This window comes from Canis lupus, chromosome X, assembly GCF_048164855.1.
Source record: "Canis lupus baileyi chromosome X, mCanLup2.hap1, whole genome shotgun sequence".
Lineage (NCBI taxonomy): Eukaryota > Metazoa > Chordata > Mammalia > Carnivora > Canidae > Canis > Canis lupus.
This window is the reverse complement of record NC_132876.1, coordinates 33215044-33236791: the sequence shown is the minus strand read 5'-3', so window position 1 is coordinate 33236791 and position 21748 is coordinate 33215044. Positions and strand designations below refer to the sequence as shown.

Genomic DNA, 21748 nt, shown 5'->3' with positions numbered 1-21748 from the left:
AGCTCTTCCCTCACCTTTGCATGGCGTGTTGAGCACCCTTTCTGTCATTCACCTATCCTTCACATACTTCTGTGGTACTTCTTACTGTGCTGTATTTTCGTTATTTATTTGTCTTTACCATTGGACGAGAGTAAAGACCATGTCATATCCATACCTTTGTATTTCTCTAGAACATTGTCTCAATCACCTTGAGAAATGAGATGCAAAAAGCTGGTTAATCAAATATTGACTTCCTCGTATCTCACAAGAATAGTCTGGGCCCTAAGGAGGACATAAAGAGAAAGAGGGACTTCCTGTTGTCCTACCTAGGTAAAAAGACAAGGAACTAATAAAGTACAAGCTAGTGGAGAATAGAATGTTTCACAAGGGGCTTGTGGGCCAAGGTGGCTACAGAAGATGGGATTTCATCAGAACACCAAGGAATAGGTAGGATTTGGCTGAAATAGTGCTAGAATTACTAGCTAGGCCTGGCCTGAACCAAGACCCAGAGGTGGGAAGACACTGTGCATCCTGAGCAGACAATGAGCAGATGAGCTATACTGGGCAGTAAAACGGGAAAAGTAGGTTGGGATGACATTCTAAGTGTCCTTGAATGCCAGGTGAAGGGGTCTGAAATTATATTCAAGGCAATAGGGAAGTGTTGAAAGCTTTTGGGAAAGAAGGTGACATGATTAGGGCTTGCACTTACAGATGAATCTGGAAGCAGATGGATGGAGAGATGATAGGCACGCACTGGTTAGGAGGCTTCCTGTAGTTGAGTAGTGGCCTGGTAATGAGAGTCTTCCCCAGGAGGAGGACAGCGGTTAGGGCCGTCGGGGGCGGGGGGGAGGCATGTTTGAGTAGGCTGAGACTTCAAAGAACAGAGAGACAACCTTCTTTTTGGGTCTAAAACGTTGACATTGCCAAACCCCACTTTTCGTGGCTAATGGACCACCATATGCTTCACTTTGAGCGTTTAGAATTGACCAAAATGAGACAGAGTAGCCAAATAGATTACATATATGTGTATGTGCATACATATTTATTTGTGTGTGTATTTACATACATAAGTACATTTACAGATATACGTGTATGTGCATCTATCTGTCTATATATGAAAATTGTACAGCTGGAACCCGATTCCCACAATAAATCACTTTCCCTCTATCTTCTTCAAGATCACCTACAGTAAAACTCTGAAAACTATTATTCTATTACCTGTAAAATGAGAATGTCATGCCCTTCATGTGGAACAAATTTTACAACTTTAAAAAGCTATGCTTGCCTGACTTGCAGAATTGTGTCACTGTTCATTTTGTTTTGGTTTCTGTAGCGCTGTCTGACACTAATGGACAGAGGATTTGTTTTCAATTTGATAAATGACTATATATCTGGATTCAGCCCCAAAGATCCTAAGGTAAGTTATAAGGATGTAACCGTAGCGGCTGCTGTACATTAGAGCATGAGACCCAGAGTGGTATTCTCTGGAGGATTTGGAGCTGCTCTTTTTGTTTAGGTACTTTGAGTATATCTGTACCTTAAAGCAGGGGATACTGGTTAGCGTTTGGGGAGTCCCCAAGATCACCCACATGGAAAGACTCCCAGGACTCAACGTATATGGTTACGGTAGCCTTAGTCACAGCTAAAACTCATTACAGTGACACAGTGAGGCTACCCAGCTGCAACAGTAAAGGAAAAACATATCCAGTGGAGTCCTTGGCAGTTCTCAAGTGGGCTTCCCAAGTGCCCGCCCTCCTTCCCTCCAGTGAAGGCCACATGGACCACACCCTTCTTGCAGCAGTGACAATGCAGCCACTTGTGTGCAACCTTTCTGTTCAGGGAAGCCCATTTGGAACTAGGAGTTTAGGATTTTTCCTGGGGGCCACTCCTATAGTGGAGGCCAGTCAAAATTCCAGAGTTGGGAAAGGAAAAGAAAGCAGATGTTCACAATAAATCACATTGTTTATACAAAATGGTCTGAGCAGGCCGGCAGAGAAGGCACAACCTTATCATGTAGGGAGCATTTGAAAATCCAATTTCCCAAATGCCAGCCAACAACCAACCTTGCAAGCAGCCAACAACCAACCTTGCAAGTGGGCTTTCTTTAAAAGGAGAGCCTACTCTGTTAACTCTTCCCTGCATGGGTCACATCTCAAGGTATCCTTAAAACACCGAACACTTCTGTTGGGGAAATGAATGCCCTGTATGTAATCATTAAAATTAGTAAATGCCTACTAAAAAGGAGTTCATGTGTTGTTTCCTTCTATTTAGGTTCTGGCTGAATACAAGTTTGAATTTCTGCAGACAATTTGCAATCATGAACATTACATTCCTCTGAATTTACCAATGGCATTTGCAAAACCTAAGCTCCAGCGCGTTCAAGGTATGTATTTGCATTTTCCATCATTCGAAATTGTGTGGTTTTTTTTTTTATGGGGGCTAGTGCTAGTGTAGTGTAATGTCTTCTAGATAAACCGTGAGTTTAAAGGTAACCTCAGAAGCATTAACTGTTGGAAGATACGTCCATTAACAGTATTCTGCACTTGTTTCATCGTGTCAGTGATAGTATTCATAGCATGGAGAAATCAGGTGTATTACACTGATGGCTGCTTTAACCAGAGGTGTCAGATACTAGTAAAATTACTTTCTGTAGTAGTGTTTGGACTCTTACTTGAGACCAAGTTAAAAAGAACAACAACAAACAAACCATAGAAATGCATTTCCACTGAAAGGAACGTCAAAAGAGAAGCATAAAGGCAGAGTGGAATTGTAATTCGTTGTATGTATTAAATGTATGAAATGCCTTCAGTTAACTCCATTGCTAGTTTAATTGAATGCTTTGTTGTGTAGCACTATTCTTATGTTACTATGTTTTTTATTTGTCCCTTTTCTTTTCATATATTAATTAGATTTTTTTTCATTTGCTGTGGACCGTTTGACTTCAGTAGGTAGGTTTAACTCGGTTCACTCTAAAGTAGTTAAACTGTCTTTAAAAACAATCTGATGAATGGCTAAGATGGACGGGGTGGGGGGGGCTTTGTTTGCTTTCCAAATCTTCCTGAGCCACAGTGACGCTTTAAGCTGACATTCTCAGACAACCAAGGAGATGGTGTAGGAGTTTTTATGATTTGTTGCCTTTTAAGATAAGCTTTAGCATTAATTGCTAGAGGAATCCACTTGAAAACAAGTTCCTGCTCCAGGCAGCATGGGAACCGGAGGGTGTATCTGTTCTTTAAGTGTGTGTCCTCTCTCCCAGGCTTGTCTCCTTCTCTCTGACCCCGTCTAATGACTGCTTGGCTGCAGTTTTGGAGGTCTGGATGAAAGTACCCAATGGGATTTATTCAAATCTCTGAAGTAAAAAACTTACTGCCATTGCAGAACCTGCCCACTAACCCAGCCACCTGGGTTAGTCATTGCTAGCCCTCATGTGTGGACAGTGGTCGGGATTCACAAAAGACAATGACCCAGAGCCAGAAGAAAATCAGCTGTCTTGGTCTCCAGGGGAGTAGCTGCTGAGTGGTGGTGTTAGTCATTGAATCAGAGCCAGCGAAAGAGAAGAAAAAGTCTTTAGGAAACCAAGCATCCCTGCGCAATCACTTCCCAGTTAGATGCTGAGCGTGTGTAGCTCGAATACTTCCCTATTTTTTATTGGTAGCTGTGTGGAAGTGAGAGGAAGGAAGGCGGCATCTACAGATCATCATGATTTAGGATGAAATATGACTACTCACAGCGTTTATGGCTTCCTAACTGGATACGTAGAATTATATGAACTGTTGAAGAGGCAAAAAATAAAAAGACAAAGAAAAGAAAATATATCCTTTAGCTTTATGGCTTAATTAAATTCAAGCATAGAGGAGAGGAAATAAAGATTGTGAAAATGTGCCACAGAAATTATTAAACTTGGTTACCTTCCCTTGTGAGTAGTTACAAGGCAAGTCTCAACCAGGATGTTGTTAGCAGCTGAGATTTAAAACGGACTGAGGTCTAAAAGGGAGTGAAAGACATAGTTCGAAGTGGTGATTTTCTGAAGTCAAAGATCTATATTTGCCTGCTGATGAATTGGAGTGAGATGAGGCCATTTTTCTTACTGTTCTTGGATCCCAATGTATTGGAGCCAGTATGTGACATTTAGACAGTCAGTAGTTAATATCATTAGATTGATTCAGTTGTCCTTGTCTTCCTTTTCCTACTTAAAAAGTGTAAACAGATAAGTAATGCAAGTATTGTATAGAAGCAGTCCAGTTTGTAGTTGTGACTAAATCTTTTCAAGTGTAAAGACGTGTTAAGACACTGCCAAATGTAGTATTCTTTCATTCTGGGTTCTAGCTTAAGACTCCTAAGAGTTAAAAGGAATCTAGGATCTAGGAAAAAGAAATCTAGGAACTGTCTTACTGATTGAAATGATCATTAAGGCTATCATACAGCCCTAATTATGAGCACACCTGTCTTGTAAAAATTTTGCATGCTCATTCTACATGAAAAAAGAATTGTTCACATTAATTAATGACTAAATTATAGTTCTTGCTAGCATGATCATGTTACTAAATAATCAATGCAGTATTTTAATGTTAATGTGATTTGTGATTATTTTTATCAACGGGTTTTAAATTTCATTATGCTGCAGATTCAAATCTTGAATACAGTTTATCAGATGAATATTGCAAGCATCACTTCTTGGTTGGTTTACTTCTGAGGGAAACCTCCATTGCTCTCCAGGATAATTACGAGATCAGATATACAGCTATTTCTGTCATAAAGAATCTTTTGATAAAACATGCATTTGACACTAGATACCAGCACAAGGTAAGGATGTCCTTGTAATCAGTATCACATTAGTCAATTTCTGCTAAGATTTTCCATTAAAGACAAAAGTGTTCAGTAAGGAACATAATAGGAACATTGATGAACTTATTTTTATAAATGAGATTTGTTTCAGTATCAAATGATTCAGTTCTAAAAATACTGTTCAGTTAACTATTGGAGAAAAACACTGGTTTCTCAAATCGTGTAAAGAACAACATACCTCCTTCATGATTTGTTACATAAGCTAAGTAGGATTTTTTTTAAAAAAATCATTTATGGTTATAGCCATGTATACTCTTTCAAATATATATCTCAGTATATATCCTCTAATATATATCCCTAAATGAATTATATTGATTACAGACGTGTTAGCTGTGCCAAATGTGAAATACATAATACAAAGATTTTCTTCTTACTGAAAAAATTTACAAATGCTATAAACTTTATATCCATTACACATTGTGTGTGTGTGAAGGCCATAGCTGTAGTTACTGTTTGCTCTACCTTTAACATATACATTCAGATCTTATTAACATTAAGCCCTATGGACTTAAAAAAGTAGATTGCAAACTGTGGATTTAGAATAACCTAACTTATGTACCTGAAATCAAATGCCTCAAGGTAACATCATATTATTTCATAATTAATAATTTGTCCCTTGGTTTTTCCATTCAAAGATAAATAAAAATTAGGATATCATTTATTATTGTAATCACTTTGGAAAGCTGACTTGGAGATAGAGTGTATTCTTTCTCTACAGTATTCCCATTTGTCCATGATAAACAGAAGATGCCTGCCCTCTATATCCAGTCATATTTCTTTAATTCCAAAGTTTTGGTGGTTTGTTTGTTTGTTTGTTTACTTACAAATTTTGCTGGTTTTCTTCATGTGATTCTATCTTAGAGTGGATTTATTTTATGATTTTTTTAAAGATTGTATTTATTTATTTGACAGAGAACACAAGCAGATAGGGGGAGAGAGAGAAGCAGGTTTCCTGCCGAGCGGGGACCCCAACACGGGGCTGCGTGAGCCAAGCCGAAAGTAGACACTTGACCCACTGAGCCACCCAGGCGCCCCTATCTTTTTTTTTTTTCTTAGATTTTATTTATTTATTCACGATAGACAGAGAGAGTCAGAGACACAGGCAGAGGGAGAAGCAGGCTCCATGGAGGGAGCCTGATGTGGGACTCGATCCCGGGTCTCCGAGATCGCACCCAGGGCCAAAGGCAGGCGCCAAACCACTGCGCCACCCAGGGATCCCAGCCCCTATCTTAAAGTAGATTTAAACTCAGCTCTAGGGGATCCCTGGGTGGCGCAGCGGTTTGGCGCCTGCCTTTGGCCCAGGGCGCGATCCTGGAGACCCGGGATCGAATCCCACGTCGGGCTCCCAGTGTATGGAGCCTGCTTCTCCCTCTGCCTATGTCTCTGCCTCTCTCTCTCTCTGTGTGACTATCATAAATAAATAAAAAATTTAAAAAAAAATAAATAAACTCAGCTCTAGGATATCATTTGTTACTTACTGCAGTTTGCATTGGTTTTTGTCATGTTATAACTATAATAACATACTCCCTTTGCTCCATGATGTGCTGTTTCCTTCATGAATGTCAATATTGCCTTAATGCAAGTTAACCGGTATAATATATCTAACGGAAAGATACCTCAAAAGTCAGCCATTCCACCCAAGCTTTGTCAGACCCTTAAAAATGCCAGGTACCACTGGGTTCTGGTTAACTGCTGCTTATGCCTAGTAGTGCAGAAAAGGATCTCATGCAATGTGGAGGAAAAAGTCTCTAGCCATGATTTCAAAGGATTCATGGGAAAAGCACAAAATGAACTTCCCCTTCTAGAAGCAGGAAGCTTTGCTATTTCCCTCCTACCTCTTCAGATGAAAGTGCAGGAAAATGGGATTTCACTAGTGTCTTATCTAGAGGTGGAATTTTAAATATTTTCTATCACATATTTTGGACATTATTTCTTTTTTGAAATTCTGAGAACGGTACATGTACATACACACATATAACTCTCGTTATCTGTAAAAATTCAACACTATGCCTACTTGAGTATTTGAGGTTTTGGAGTGTGGGAAAGATTGAGATGCCAAGCTCATTATCCTGTCAGTGACTTCTCCAGCAGTAGCTACTATTATTAGCTTCATATACATACTTCTACCTTGTGTAAGCGCAAGCCTAAATGTATTTAAAATGGAAACTATTATGCATTTTTCTTTTTTTTTTAACTTAACAATGCATTCTGAAGGGGCACCTAGGTGGCTCAGTGGTTGAGTGTCTACCTTCGGCTCAGGTCATGATCCCGGGGTCCTGGGATCTAGTCTTGCATCGGGCTCCCCACAGGGAGCCTGCTTCTCCCTCTGCCTATGTCTCTGCCTCTCTGTGTCTCACATGAATAAATAAATAAATAATCTTAAATGCATCCTGAAGACTAGATCTACATTAAAAATATCTGCATATTATTCCATCATATGGATATATCACATTTTATTTTATTTATTTTTTAAGTACGCTCCACACCCAACATGGAGCTTGAACTCATACTCCTAAGATCAAGAGTCTCACACTCCACCAACTGAGCCAGCCAGGCACCCCCGGATAGTGCCTTATTTTTTTTTTAAGATTTTATTTTTTAGAAGGGGGGGCAGAGGGAGAAGCAGGCTCCATGCAGGAAGCCCGACATGGGACTCGATCTCGGGACTCCAGGATAAGGCTGGAGCTGAAGGCGGCACCAAACCACTGGGCCATCCAGGCTGCCTTATTTTAAACCATCTTCTAGTAATAGATTCTTTTTTTTTAAAGATTTATTTATTTTATTCAGAGAGAGAGAGAGAGACTGAGAGGCAGAGACACAGGCAGAGGGAGAAGCAGGCTCCATGCAGGGAGCCCAACATGGGACTCGATCCCAGGTCCCCCGGATCACACCCCAGGCTGCAGGCGGCGCCAAACCGCTGCGCCACTGGGGCTGCCCCTAGTAATAGATTCTTACTTAGGTTGTTTTCTGTCCTTTGTGCAGGCAAAGCTTAATGTATTTTACGCTGACTATGTGTTTTCCTGTATTCCTGTTCCCCCTGAGAGAGTTGTAGTCTCTCCTTCCCTAGTGATCACTATTGAACTAAAGTGGACTCCCTTCTAGAAGCTGTAATATTAATAATAGTAGCTAAAATTTATTGAGGACTCACTACATGTAAGACACTGTATTAAGTATCATTATTATTATCCCCATTTTACAAAAGAGAAAACTGTGGTCAAGTGACTTGTTCACAATGCAGGAACTAGTAGCAGGAGACCTGGAAATCATACATGTATAAAATCCAAAATCTGTGTTCTTAGCCACTAGACTATAGTGACTGTCACATCCAAAGTGGGACACTAAAAACCTAGAGAACCACCAAAAAAGGATGACAGCGATGGGGAAATGTCTTGAAACCAAAGTCATGTGAAGAATAAAGGAAAGGAATTAGGGCCATTTAGCTTTGCAAGAAATGAATTAAGCTGATTCATGTTAATGGTCTTTAAATATTTAAAGAGTTGCTGTGTAAAAGTGCTAGTAGCCTTACTCTTTGTAGTTGCAGAGGGCAGAGCTATACTTAGCAGGTAGGACTTAGAAGGAGTAAATCAGCTATAGTACCCTTCTAATGGAACCTAGGAAAAGGCTGGAGTGTTTAAGGAAGAAGTGTAAAAGGAGCCATTTGTCAGGGGTAGGTAAGGGCCATTCCTGCCTTGGGCGGGAAGTTGGACTCGAATGTTGGTTCTCAGACCTCTCTGCACATCAGCATGATATGGGGCAGATTCCCAGAAATAATGAACAGTATGAAAAATTGTTCAGCCTGAATAACAAATGCAAATTCAAGCAACAATGAGATAACTATTGATCTGCTGTATTCGGTAGGTTGACTGTTGAGCCCTAGAGGCCTTCTCTAAGTCTCCAGACAAACCTCCCAAAGTCATGAAATGTGAAGGGGGCAACCTTTATGCCATTACATCCACTGTTTTTGCTGACTTGAGTGTATGTACATTTTGGATGAGGAATGTCTAGAGCTGAGAAAAGCAATAAATACATTTTCGTATAAGAGGTACCACATTAAGACTACTAGTGGCCAGGAGATAAATAAATATATTTATTTACAAATAGATCAATCTCCCAAGTCTTAAAATTGACCCGAGGGGCCAAGATCACATTATCTTAACTGCTTTGATCAAAACAAAACAAGGGTGCCTGGGTGGCTCAGTGGTTGAGCATCTGCCTTCAGCTCAGGTCATGGTCCTGGGGTTGAGTCCCACATTGGACTTGCCACTGGGAGCCTGCTTCTCCCTCTGCCTATGTCTCTGCCTCTCTGTGTCTCTCATGAATAAATAAATACAATCTTTAAAATAAAACAAAAAAATGTTTCTTTAAGGAATAGAGTAACTCACCATTTTTCAAAAAGATTCATTTATTGGAGAGAGAAGGGAAGGGCAGAGGGAGAGAGAATCCTGAAACAGACTTCCTACTGAGTGTGGAGCCCAATGCGGGGCTCAGTCCCAGGACCCCAAGATCCTGATCTGAGCCGAAACCAAGATTCGGCCGCCCAACTGACTGAGTCACCCAGGAGCCCCAGTAACTCACCATCTTTTTTACTTCTTTCGTTTATTCATTCTTTCAGCTGATGTGTATTGACTATCTTCTCTCTGCCCAGGCACTGGGATTGAAGCAGTAAAACAAGACAGACACAATCCCTGTGCTCATGAAAACGCAACCCTCACTGGAGTTAAAGAATGGGACTGATATCTGCTTCCTAGGTCAAGTGCTATTTTTAAAAGAATGAACTTCTGCCTTTTATGTAGTTAACGTCTGAGGGATGTGATTTGACTCTGTATTGTGTCTACATTCAAATACCAAGAAGGTTCTGTGGTAACTAGTTTTGAGACTGAAAGTACAAATAGACTCGTGCTTCACTCATTTGTTGTGGTTATCAGCCTACTTAGAGTCTCAAAACAGATAGATGAGGCCAACTTTGTGATGTAGACATATTATATACCTATTAAGCTTTGGATAATTATTTTTCAGAACCAACAAGCCAAAATAGCACAATTGTACCTCCCATTTGTTGGACTGCTTTTGGAAAATATCCAGCGGTTAGCAGGTCGAGATACTTTGTATTCTTGTGCAGCCATGCCTAATTCTGTAAGTAGTTATGTGTCTCCACTGGTGCTATCCCGTTTTACTGACTTGTTTAGAATTGGGATCGTATGCTGTATGGTCTCTATCTTAATCATTACTTTTCATTCCATTTTTACAGTTAAGACTTTTTCTAGAGCAGTGCTTCTCAAACTCTACTGTGCATGCGAATCACCTGGGGATTTTGTTAAAACAGTGATTCTAATTCTGTAGGCCTGCAGTGGAGTTGGAGACCATGTGTTTCTAACACACTTTTGCCTGATTCTGGTCCAAGGACTACAATTTGAGTAACAAGGTCCAAGAGAACACCAAGAATCCCTTACACCCAGTGTTTTGTTTTTAAGATTTACTGTTGTTATTTGCCATTAATATATTTATTCAACTTGTAAACTGAATGGAAGATTCTTTGCTTCCAAAATGTGAGGCACCAGGGGCTAAGCTGTATTCCTTTGCTTCCCTTTTGCAGGACATCCTCCTTTTGGTTCTTCTTGAAAGTTGCTTTTAGCTCAGCACAATTGATCTGTGCTTTTTTTCTCCCTTTAGAAGCTTAGTGTTAAAAGCAACTTTGGAGGGTGATCAGTCTCCCATTTGGCAAAACCACTTTTTGGCATTGTAATAATTAAAACTTTCCTTCCTATGTTAGACCTAAAAGGTTTTCTTATCTACTTGTCCTAGTTTTGCCTTCTTAGACATACATAGAACACATCTGTTCCCACCTCTGCATTATGCCCCTTATACAACTGCCTTCTAAATTTTTGTTGAGACCAGACATCTCCGCTTCATCTGCTGTCATTCCAAAACCCTTGACAATCTTGGTTACACTCTTAGATACGCCCCATTTTAGAAGTCACTCTATTAAAATGTGGTGTCCAGAATTCTACACTTTAGAGTCTGCCCAGTGGGACGAGTAAGTCCTGCCCTACTTCCCACTCCATGTTCCATATGGCCCAACATCACTTTCACACTTTCAGTAGCCATGTCATATTGTTGAGTGGCAGGTTAAACTGGGTCATTTACAGCTTCCTTTGGAAATTACCCCTATCAAATGTCGTATCCGATTTGATCAGCCTGCCTTGGGTTCCTGGGAAAGCTGCTTTTAAGCCTCCCTGATGGCTTTATTGCCCATAGCTCCTGATTACATAAATCAGCTCAATGTGGGTGCTACATTATCTACCTGGGCTTTAGGCTGGTCTCTCTTCACAAATACAGTTACTCATGCTTATCCTCACTCCACAACATTTGACAGTGATATTTGGAAGTATTTTACTTATCTGTTCTTTTTTCTGTAGTTCAAATTCATCTAGGGCTTCTGGTCACACCCCTCCTTCTAGCGTTGCACCTAGTTCCAAGGAGGAGAACTGAGCCATGATTGGGCTGCAACCAGTTGCAGCTTTTACCAGCTATCTAGAGTTCTGTTACTTGGCCAGAGGTCATGCTTGCAAAGTATACTAGTCCCCTGTTTTTAAAGAGATGTCACCTAAATGCTAATAGTGATAGCTGATTTACACTTTCACAGTGAGCTTTGTTTAAAATTAGGGTACTCTCTCATTCTGTTGATTCCAATTTCTCATCCTTGTGTACAAATGTGTTGAAATGACAGAGGTATCACATTGTGTTACAGGCATCCAGGGATGAGTTTACATGTGGCTTCACTTCACCTACAAATAGAGGGAGTCTGAGCACTGACAAAGACACAGGTAATTAAGTCCTTTAAAGATTATACATTGCATGGTATGTAGAAATGCATCCTTTCTCTGCATTTTTGAAATACTTCATAATAAAAGTCATACATAGCATGTTCTCTACTAAACTTTAATTAAAATCTGACTCTTGGGGATCCCTGGGTGGCTCAGCGGTTTAGCGCCTGCCTTCGGCCCAGGGCATGGTCCTGGAGTCCTGGGATCGAGTCCCACATCAGGCTCCCTGCGTGGAGCCTGCTTCTCCCTCTACCTGTGTCTCTGCCTCTCTCTCTCTGTCTCTCATGAATAAATAAAGAAAATTTAAAACAAAATACAATCTTACTCTCATTTGCAGCCTTTTTTTTTCCTTAAGTTTCCTTATCTAAGCTTGTTTAAAACGTAGCTTTGGTATACTGACATAATAGAGGCTAATGAGAAAAACACTGGTTTCTGATCCTTTTATCTGTCTCCAGTCTTGAATAAGACACTTCCATTTCCTGGGTCCAAATTTCCTTATCTATAAAATTCTCTCTCAGATTGTGTGGCTTTCATTTATTACTTCCAAGGAACTTCTTGTAGTTTCATACATAGTAAAGTATTTCAAGAGGTTAAAAAAAATCACCCATTGTTAGGCTTTTTTTGGTGTTTTGATATTATATAGAAACTTCAAATTTTAGTTGACCAAGATCTATCCCCTAAAATCTATCTTTACTTAAATTAACCCAGTACCTACTTTTAAAAATATTTTTTGACCATTCTTTTTGTTGTTAACACAAGGACTTGGCTTTATTCCAGCTTATGGGGCTTTTCAAAATGGACATGGAATTAAGAGGGAAGATTCAAGAGGTTCCCTCATCCCAGAGGGAGCAACAGGATTTCCAGATCAGAGCGGAACTGTCGAAAATGTAAGAACCTAAATATATGGGATAACCCTAGGGATGTGTTGGGCTACAACAATCTTTCTTCTCAAAGGCTTTCTACTCTCCTATAGCCTCTCTGGATCTGTAAAAAGCATCCCATAATTCTTGGATATTGCGGTGGTTCCTTCCTATCACAGCAGCTGCTACTTGGATATTTAAAACTGTGGAGGATAAGGCATTCATCATTAAGAGTTCTAACTTTGAATACCTCCCTTAATCCTCACATACTGTAACCTGTTCTAGAGAGGGAAGGTTCAAGTTTAAAATATCTAATGCACCTTGTCATTTAAATCCCTTCATGGCAGGGTTAATTCAGCCTTTCATTCTTTTGTAATAGAATAGTTAACATGGGAGAAAAAAAATTAGGTCTCCAAATTGATGATCTTGGTGTCTCATCATCACTTAATCAGAATATGTTCTCTAACATTAAAATTTGGGAGATGTGTGCCTTGAGACAGAAACCTCATTTTATTTTTGAGACAGAGAAGAAGCCAGCGGCAGGGGGCAGGCAGCAAGGAGGGGCAGAGGGCAAGGGAGAGAGAATCTTAAGCAGGCTCTATACCCAGTGCAGAGCCCAACGCGGGGCTTAATCTCACCACCCTGATTATCATGACCTAAGCTGAAATCAAGTCAGACACGTAATCAGCTGAGCTACCCTGGCACCTGGGAAACTTATCTTAGGCCAGTAAAGCCTTGTCACACTACTATGTAAAATCACAGTCATATAAAATTAGGGTTGGAAGGGTGCATAAATATAATAAATTCCAACTCAGTTTACAAATGAAAACTGGGTTTGTGGGATCCCTGGGTGGCGCAGCGGTTTAGCGTCTGCCTTTAGCCCAGGGCGCAATCCTGGAGATCCGGGATCGAGTCCCACGTCGGGCTCTCAGTGCATGGAGCCTGCTTCTCTCTCTCTCTCTCTCTCTCTCTCTCTCTCTCTCTCTCCCCCTCTCTGTGTGTGTGTGACTATCATAAAAAATTTAAAAAAAAAAAGAAAACTGGGTTTGTGACTTAGGACAACCACACAGCTATGGCAGGCCAGACCTGAGCCCAGGTTTTCTGATTCCAGCCATATTTCTCCTTTATCATGGCATTCTTAGTGTGCACCAGAATCACCTGGGGAGGGACCTAATATAAGCAGATAGCTGGGCCCCACCCCAGAGTTTTTTATTCCATCTGGGATGGGGCTTGCTAATTTGTTTTTCTAAGTTCCCAAGTGATGCTGATGCTGCTGGTTGGGAACCACTCCTTGAGGACCACTGGAGTATACTTCATTGAGCTTGGGAGTAAATAGTAATTTATTCACAAAGGTTCCTATTTCATGTCATTTAGAATTCTGTCAACAGACATTATCATAGGTAAGGCAGATAAAGGACAAAGAAGTTAAAGAACTTGTTAATAATCATACAGCTAGCAAGCATTCAGAACCTAGGTGTTTTGCTCAAAATGAAAATTCATTCTTAGTAAATCCTAGTTTAGTAAATGCGTATCTCCAGCCCAATTTAGCTCAACTGTGGAAGTATTGGTTTTTAATAAGGAAAATTCTTTAGATTATTAATACTCTATTCATATAAATTCCCAAATAAGTCAGATCTTGGCATGCTTAATAACTGATATTTTAACAAAAGTCCTTAAATAATGGGAACATCACTAGTTTGTAGATGCTCTAGTTTTGAAATATTACTGGAATCTTCATCATATTATCTTGTAATATTAGCCCTTTAAAAAATATAGATTCCCTGACCTATTATTTGTAGGTTGGATTTTAATTAATAAACTTTGAAAGATTCAAATTAAAAGAGCTTAAAATGGCTCTGTGCTTTGATATACCTTAGTTAAGTTCCTCCTCCATGTAAAAGCTATTTTTCCTGGAATAGCCACATATGGTTATATAAGGTTTTTACTACTACTAAAACACAGAACTTATGGGAATGAAACACAGTGTTCATGACTATTATCTTGGTGAAGACCCTCGGATGATTTCTAGTGATACTACTCTGTGCAATAGCAATAAAGAAAGATTCCAGCTCATTTACCTTCCAAGTATGATATAAAATTTGGATTTAGGCTTAGAATTTTCCCAAACAGGACTAATGATACAAATAGTTATTGGGTTAAAGGTTATGGGGAATTATAATATTGTTTCACAAAAGTCCTATCTTTCTATTACAGACCCGACAGAGTTCTACAAGGAGTAGCGTATCCCAGTATAACCGATTGGATCAGTATGAAATCAGAAGCCTCTTAATGTGCTACCTGTATATAGTAAAAATGATTTCTGAAGGTGAGTTACCAGCATATTAGGCCTGGTCTCTACTAGACATTTACCTTCGCAAGTTCATGCAGTAAATATTTGATCATCATTTGTATGTAGAACACATACACATTAGAGACAAATCTTTGAAGACTCTGACCTTAAAACATTCCTATATTTCTAACTTAAAATAGGTACATTTTGGTCATAGAGGTTTGAGTCTTCTATTTTTTGAATTTAAAACTTGATTTCTAAAATGAAACAATAGTTTCCAAAGTGCTAAACGTTTTTTTTTTCATGCAGAGCTTATAATTCAGTAAATGACCGATGTAAATAGGAGGAGGCAATAATAACCAGAAGTCATATTTAATATTTTAGTTTTTATTTAACCCAAGATTTGGAAAACCAGAAGCAAACAAAAAAAGACAGGAAGGGTTCTCTGAGGGTAGGGAGTGCCACTTTTATCTTCGTAGCACCACTGATGGTATTGTGTGGTATCAGATTCTTTTTCAGACTCCAGTTTTTTTCCCTTGGTGTAGAGTTGTACTATTTACTAGTATTAACACTTCTTCATATGATAGAGTAACCAAAGGGTTTTCATAAACTGCATGTCCTCTGGAAGTAAAATCAAGAGGTTATCTAATTCCCAAATACCACATTTATTTATATAATTCCCTCCCTTTTCTTCCTTTTCTCAGTATTTTTACTGAAAAACATGTATGCAGGAATAAAGAACATAAAAGGACCTCAGTTCTGATTATCATTATACATGTTATCATTATATTTTACTTATCTATTTCTTACTTTATTTTTAGTAAATGTTAAAGATTTTTTATAATAATACAGGCTATAAAAACAAAATAATTTGATAGCTAGAGACTAAAAATAGCTAGATATGAATAGTTTAGAATATATTAATAAAAGTAGAAATATAACTATAATCTTTAAGTTCTAAGATTGTATAATTTAAAGTCAAAGACTATATTGAGACTATATGATGTACCACCCTCTTTTGGGAAAGAAAGAAATAAAGGGAGATCATTTTGAACCCTGGTGGTATTTCATTCTGAGAAATAATGGATCAGTTAACAACTATAGCCACAGCTCACTATTTTTGTCTTCCCACAAGGTGAAAAGTGGGCAGACTTGGAAAGTGATGGTTAATGTATATGGGGTTTCTTTTGAAGGTGATGAAAATATTCTAAAGCTGGGGTGATGGTCTATAACTCTTTGAAAATGCTATAAACTACCGTATTGTGCACTATTTAAATGGTTGAGTTTTATGGTACATGAAATCACTCAATAAATTTGTTTCTTTAAAAAAAGGTCTAAGGGGATCCCTGGGTGGCTCAGTGGCTTAGGGCCTGCCTTTGGCCCAGGGTGTGATGCTGGCGTCCCTGGATCAAGTCCCACGTCGGGCTCCCTGCATGGGGCCTTCTTCTCCCTCTGCCTGTGTCTCTGCCTCTCTCTCTCTCTCTCTCTCTCATGAAAAAATAAAATCTAAAAAAAAAAAAAAAAAAAAAAAAAAAAAAAAAAAAAAAAGGTCTAAGAGGGACACTTGAGTGGCTCAGTGGTTGAGCATCTGCCTTTGGCTCAGGTCATGATCCCAGGGTCCTGGGATCTAGTTCTTCATTGGGCTCCCCATAGGGAGCCTGCTTCTCTCTCTGCCTTTGTCTCTGCTTCTCTGTGTCTCTCATGAATAAATGACTCTTAAAAAAAAATGGCCTAAGAGACACATGAAAAAACAACAACAACAACAACAACAACAACAAAAAGTAGTTGAAAAAAAAAAGTAGTTGAATACCACCATACCCCAAGGAAAGAAAGTTGGGGGCAGGCAGAGAAAAAAAAAGGAGGGGGGAGGAAAAAAAGGAGGGGGGAGGAGAAAAAAGGAGGGGAGGGGAAGAAGGGGAGGGGAAGGAGGAGGGGAGGGGGAGAAAAAGGAGGTGGGGGAGTTGCATTGCTGACTGCTCCTCTCTTCCACATGTGCACACGTGCACACCACACACACACACACACACGTGTGCATGTGCACAACCACATACTGTGATAACCAGTGACAAGTCTCTGGCTGTTTTTTTTAGTGTCATGGATAAGACCATAACTGCTTTGTTTCTTGAGAACTTCATAGTTCCTGCTCCTCTTATAAATGTTGACCTCTCTTGCTGAATATTTGGTCTTTGTTCATTAGATTTTTCTTTCTTATGCTCTTTTTGATTTTTAAAAGCACATTTTTAAAGAACTAGTACACAGTCTGTCACATCTCTTTATCTTTTGTACATGTAAAGTCATATTCATTTTATTCTGAAAAAAATCTACTTCTGGATCTTTCTCAATGGATGTATTCTAGTTGCCTGGTCTTGTCTGGTAAATTTTTTAGTCACTCTATGTGCATTTAAATGTTGAACTCTTATAAGTCCACACTCTCCAGGTCCTCTCTTGGCTTTAATTGGTTCATAAACAGAGCAACTTAATTTCAACAAAAAGATGGTAGACCTCTATCAATGGATGTATTATAGTTGCCTGGTCTTGTCTGGTAAATTTTTTAGTCACTCTATGTGCATTTAAATGTTGAACTCTTATAAGTCCACACTCTTCAGGTCCTCTCTTGGCTTTAATTGGTTCATAAACAGTAGCAACTTAAAAAAAAAAAAAAACAGTAGCAACTTAATTTCAACAAAAAGATGGTAGACCTCTATCAATGGATGTATTCTAGTTGCCTGGTCTTGTCTGGTAAATTTTTTAGTCATTCTATGTGCATTTAAATGTTGAACTCTTATAAGTCCACACTCTCCAGGTCCTCTCTTGGCTTTAATTGGTTCATAAACAGAGCAACTTAATTTCAACAAAAAGATGGTAGACCTCTATCAATGGATGTATTCTAGTTGCCTGGTCTTGTCTGGTAAATTTTTTAGTCATTCTATGTGCATTTAAATGTTGAACTCTTATAAGTCCACACTCTTCAGGTCCTCTCTTGGCTTTAATTGGTTCATAAACAGTAGCAACTTAATTTCAACAAAAGATGGTAGACCTCTATCAATGGATGTATTCTAGTTGCCTGGTCTTGTCTGGTAAATTTTTTAGTCATTCTATGTGCATTTAAATGTTGAACTCTTATAAGTCCACACTCTTCAGGTCCTCTCTTGGCTTTAATTGGTTCATAAACAGTAGCAACTTAATTTCAACAAAAAGATGGTAGACCTCTACACTTCTGTATGGAAGTAGAGGGATTCTAAATTTCCTTCTCTATTTGTGCTATATTTTATTAACTGGCATTAAGTCATTGTTTCAAAGTCTTAGTCATTTCCCAAACCTTTTTTGTTCTTATTGTCTTGTTTATTATTTACAGAAAAACAGAATCAGAGTCAAGGGTAATCAGTTACACAGTCTGAATGGACAAGAAGACTGTCCTTTGGTAAAAGAAAAGCATTTTCCTTGAGAGGATGAGGGAAAGCTACTTCTCCCTTTTTCCTGACTGTATCTTGGCTTTTCTCTTGATTACAGACTCAAAGATCAAACTTTGGGTATCACTTGGAGGCTTATAGGCACCATACTCTGTACTTGTAGATTCATTACTATTCTTCTTAACGGATTGTTCAGTGGACAGTGTCTGGTTACTGCAATCTCTTACAGAAAACACATTGTTGCAATAAGCAGTACCAGCCTTCAATCTTCTTTTCCCATTAGATTTTAAGGTATAGTCAAAAGGAAATACAGTTAAAGGGGGCTTTTCCTTTCTCGATGTAAAAGGGGAAAGTGAACTTTTGTTATAATCAGGCATATTTTCCTCTGAAGTTTCAGATATGACTTGAGTAGTTGGGTTTTCTGCAGAAATACTGGAAAGGCTCCAAGAGAAGTCAATATGAGTTTCACACTTTTGTGTGGAGGTCTTCTGGGTGATGATATGTTTCCTTTTTGGCTGGCCAAGCTTGTCTTCATGAAGGTCTGAAACATCTTGAAATCCATCCCCACTTTGAGGATCAAGTGTAGATGTTAAAGGAAAAGCTGCAGTTGACTTCTGATTGGTACTGCTCACTGCAGCAGGCTTACTGCTATTAGAAGAAATCTCAGGAGAGATCTGTGGCTCCTCAAAGAGGTCCTGACTGTAAAATGGAATTGCAAACTTTGGACTTTGTCGTCGTTCTTTTTTTCTCCCAGATCTTATCTGTTCAGTATTTGATTGCCTCATTTGGATAGGCAGATGCATCTGAGCACTTGGGGCAGGCTCCTTGACCGAAAAAACTTGCACAGACCTTTGAGTACAGGGAATAAAGTCATCATCATCGCTATCAGAAAAAGAAAAAGAAGGCTGAAACTGTTGCTGATTCAGTCTTAGTTTTTCAGAAAGCTTTTTATTTTCTTCTCTTAACTTATTCCTTTCTGCAGTAAGCTCAGCAATAAACTGAAGATTTTGTTGCTGAATATCATAAAACTCTTGCTGTAGCGTGTTCCTGTACGTTTCATTCATTGAACAGCGGTCACATACTTTTGCGTTTAACTGATTTCGCAAGTCACGAATGGTGCTATTGAGGACTTTCTGTTGTTCGGTCAGCTCTTTAATTTTGGCTATGGAGCCTGTCCACCTCCCGTCTGCCAATCGCTCTTTCCTCAAAGTGGCTAATTTTGCCTGTAAACGGTGTAGCTCTCTATCATGGAGCTCTTTGAGTGCTAGCCAAGTTTTCTTAAACTCGTCAGACGACACATCACAGACACTGAACCGCAATTTATCTTTTACTGAAGGTTTCTTACCACTTCCCCTGTCTCCTCCACCCATGTTCCCTTTCTGCATTCTGTCTCACGGATTTGGGATTTAGAAATGGTGGAGACGGGCTAACGGCTTGACAGCGCTGCCGCCGCTGCCGACAAAATGGCGGAGGAGCTGCTGACTAGAGCTGGGCCGCGGCAGGGATAAGGCTTTCACCCCTTTTACAGACCTTCTATGAAGCTGCCTCTGGGCACACGGCTGGCACAAGGCTGGCTCAGGGATGGATGGAAAGTCCCAACGTTTTGGCGGAAAGAGGTACGAGTCTTTCGCCAGGAAAAGCCGGTGCGCAGGAGAGGGAAGATGGCACCTCGGCACCGCGCTTCGACGGGAGGCTGAGAGGCCGGAAACCCGGTGGCTTCTGGGAGATCTGGGCTTCTCTGAGCAAGGCAATAAAAGGCGGGGGGGGGGGAGACCGGAAGTCCCTGCTCGCTTTATTTATTTATTTTTAATCTAATTTGACGCTACTTCTCATTTGTATTCTTGAGGATCAGTGTTTTAGAAAGTATCAATACTCATGGCTTTAAAAACAGTTGGAAGTAAAGTCAAAATCCCTACCTTCCTCCCTCTCCCACCCCCTCCATATAGCCAACATCGCCTAGTCTTCGCAGCCCTCGCTTGCCGGTTGTAACTGGAATGGCAGGTTTGTCATTGGACAGTTCTGTTTTACGTATAAGATGTTTACGTTGAAGAGCTACCGGCACCGCTAGCTATATCTGAGTTGCCTAAAAAGGGGACGGGGAGGGGTGCCTGTCTGACTCAGTGGGTAGAGCATGCGACAGGATCTCGGGGTTGTCAGTTCTAGCCCTAACTTTGGGTGTAGAGATTAGTTAAAAATAAAATCTCTTTAAAAAATAAAGGAGCGTTAAGTGGCGGCAGTATTTTTTTTTTCTTTTCATTTTTTCCCCCCACATCTCAATAAGTCACTGTGTTGGAAGCAAAGGAACCAGTCACAAGAGAAGTATATGTGATAGATTTAAGGGACTTTTATATCTGGAATAATTCAATATGTGTGTGTGGACAAATGGTTAAAAGATAAACAGCCATATTTTTAAGAGTTTATTTGAGCAAAAATTGATCAGAATCCGGTAGCATCCAATCTAGCAGATAGAAAAAAAGGCCTGAGGAGCTGTACAAAATGAAAGACTTTTAGAGGTAGAAGGGAGCTGGAACAAGGAAGTTAATACAGGGGGGAAAAAGTGGGTTGGATGTGCTTAGCATAAAGTTATTTAACATCGTTTTCGTTCAGCCTGTTGTTTTGTTTTTAACTCTGTGTGTGTTTACATAATACCAGGGCCTCAGAGTTTATAATGCAAAGGCAAAGAGAGAAAAAAAATCTCTCTTATAAAGTTTAAAGTTCTCAAACTTTTTGGTTCACAGAGCCCCTTGAGTAGCAGGCAAAGGAACTTGACCCTCTGTTTGGAAAAATACACATAAGCACACCATGTTGCATAAAATTTTAAGAAGTTCATTAAAAAACCCCAGGTCTGTTTCCCTTCCTCCATCTTCAGGGACGATATGAAGATTAATGTCAGCCATCCAAAAGAATATTTACAAAGTAAATAATTGTTAAAACAATCACAGATAAACCAATACATTTGGAATTAACTCAAATACAGTGTGTATTGAGCAATGAGATGGGAGAGGAGGAAATAGATGAAACAACTGGCTGTGAGTTGATGGTTGTTGAAGCTAGGTTATTGGTTATTGGTACTTTGGGGTGCACTGTGTTATTTGCTCTACTTATTTCAAGATCCACCACTTTATTCCATTTTCAGATACTCTCTTAACTTACTGGAACAAAGTATCTCCTCAGGAGCTCATAAACATTCTCATACTTCTAGAGTAAGTTATATTAATATATTTTTGTAAATTTTCTTCTTATTTGGGGGATAAAATATTACCTTTTTTCCCAACAGCTTATTTGCTAATAATGTAGGAAATATTCAACTATTTTGGTAGCATCAAGGCTAGCACATAGGTTCTTCACATAGATAGAAGGAAACATGGAGATGGAATACTTAAGATATCAGAGAAATTAGCTAATAATAGACCATCTTTCAGCCCAGCAGCAGTCTTTCTGGACTGGAAAACTAGAAGTGGCATCAGCTGTCCAAAAGCATTCATTTGGAGCAGATGCTGGCTTAATGGAGCAGCGTCAATGACTGGAATTTAGAATTTG

The 21748-nt window shown here is 39.5% G+C and overlaps 1 protein-coding gene across 6 annotated transcripts in view; it reads left to right on the top strand.

The window, feature by feature from the left end:
• Window positions 1-21748, top strand: part of DOCK11 (dedicator of cytokinesis 11) — a 191351-nt gene that overhangs the window by 112375 nt on the left and 57228 nt on the right. For 5 of the 6 annotated variants that reach the window (XR_012026524.1, XR_012026525.1, XM_072817118.1 and 2 more), the window contains exons 29-37: window positions 1313-1396; window positions 2251-2362; window positions 2889-2927; window positions 4604-4782; window positions 9841-9957; window positions 11573-11648; window positions 12426-12535; window positions 14723-14834; window positions 21345-21411. Coding sequence is in view for 4 of the 6 variants with exons in the window: in XM_072817118.1 (XP_072673219.1) it covers window positions 1313-1396; window positions 2251-2362; window positions 2889-2927; window positions 4604-4782; window positions 9841-9957; window positions 11573-11648; window positions 12426-12535; window positions 14723-14834; window positions 21345-21411 (896 nt within the window). In the remaining 2 variants the exon portion in view is untranslated. The remainder of the gene's footprint in view (window positions 1-1312; window positions 1397-2250; window positions 2363-2888; window positions 2928-4603; window positions 4783-9840; window positions 9958-11572; window positions 11649-12425; window positions 12536-14722; window positions 14835-21344; window positions 21412-21748) is intronic. The other variant, XM_072817119.1, reaches the window with a different exon arrangement.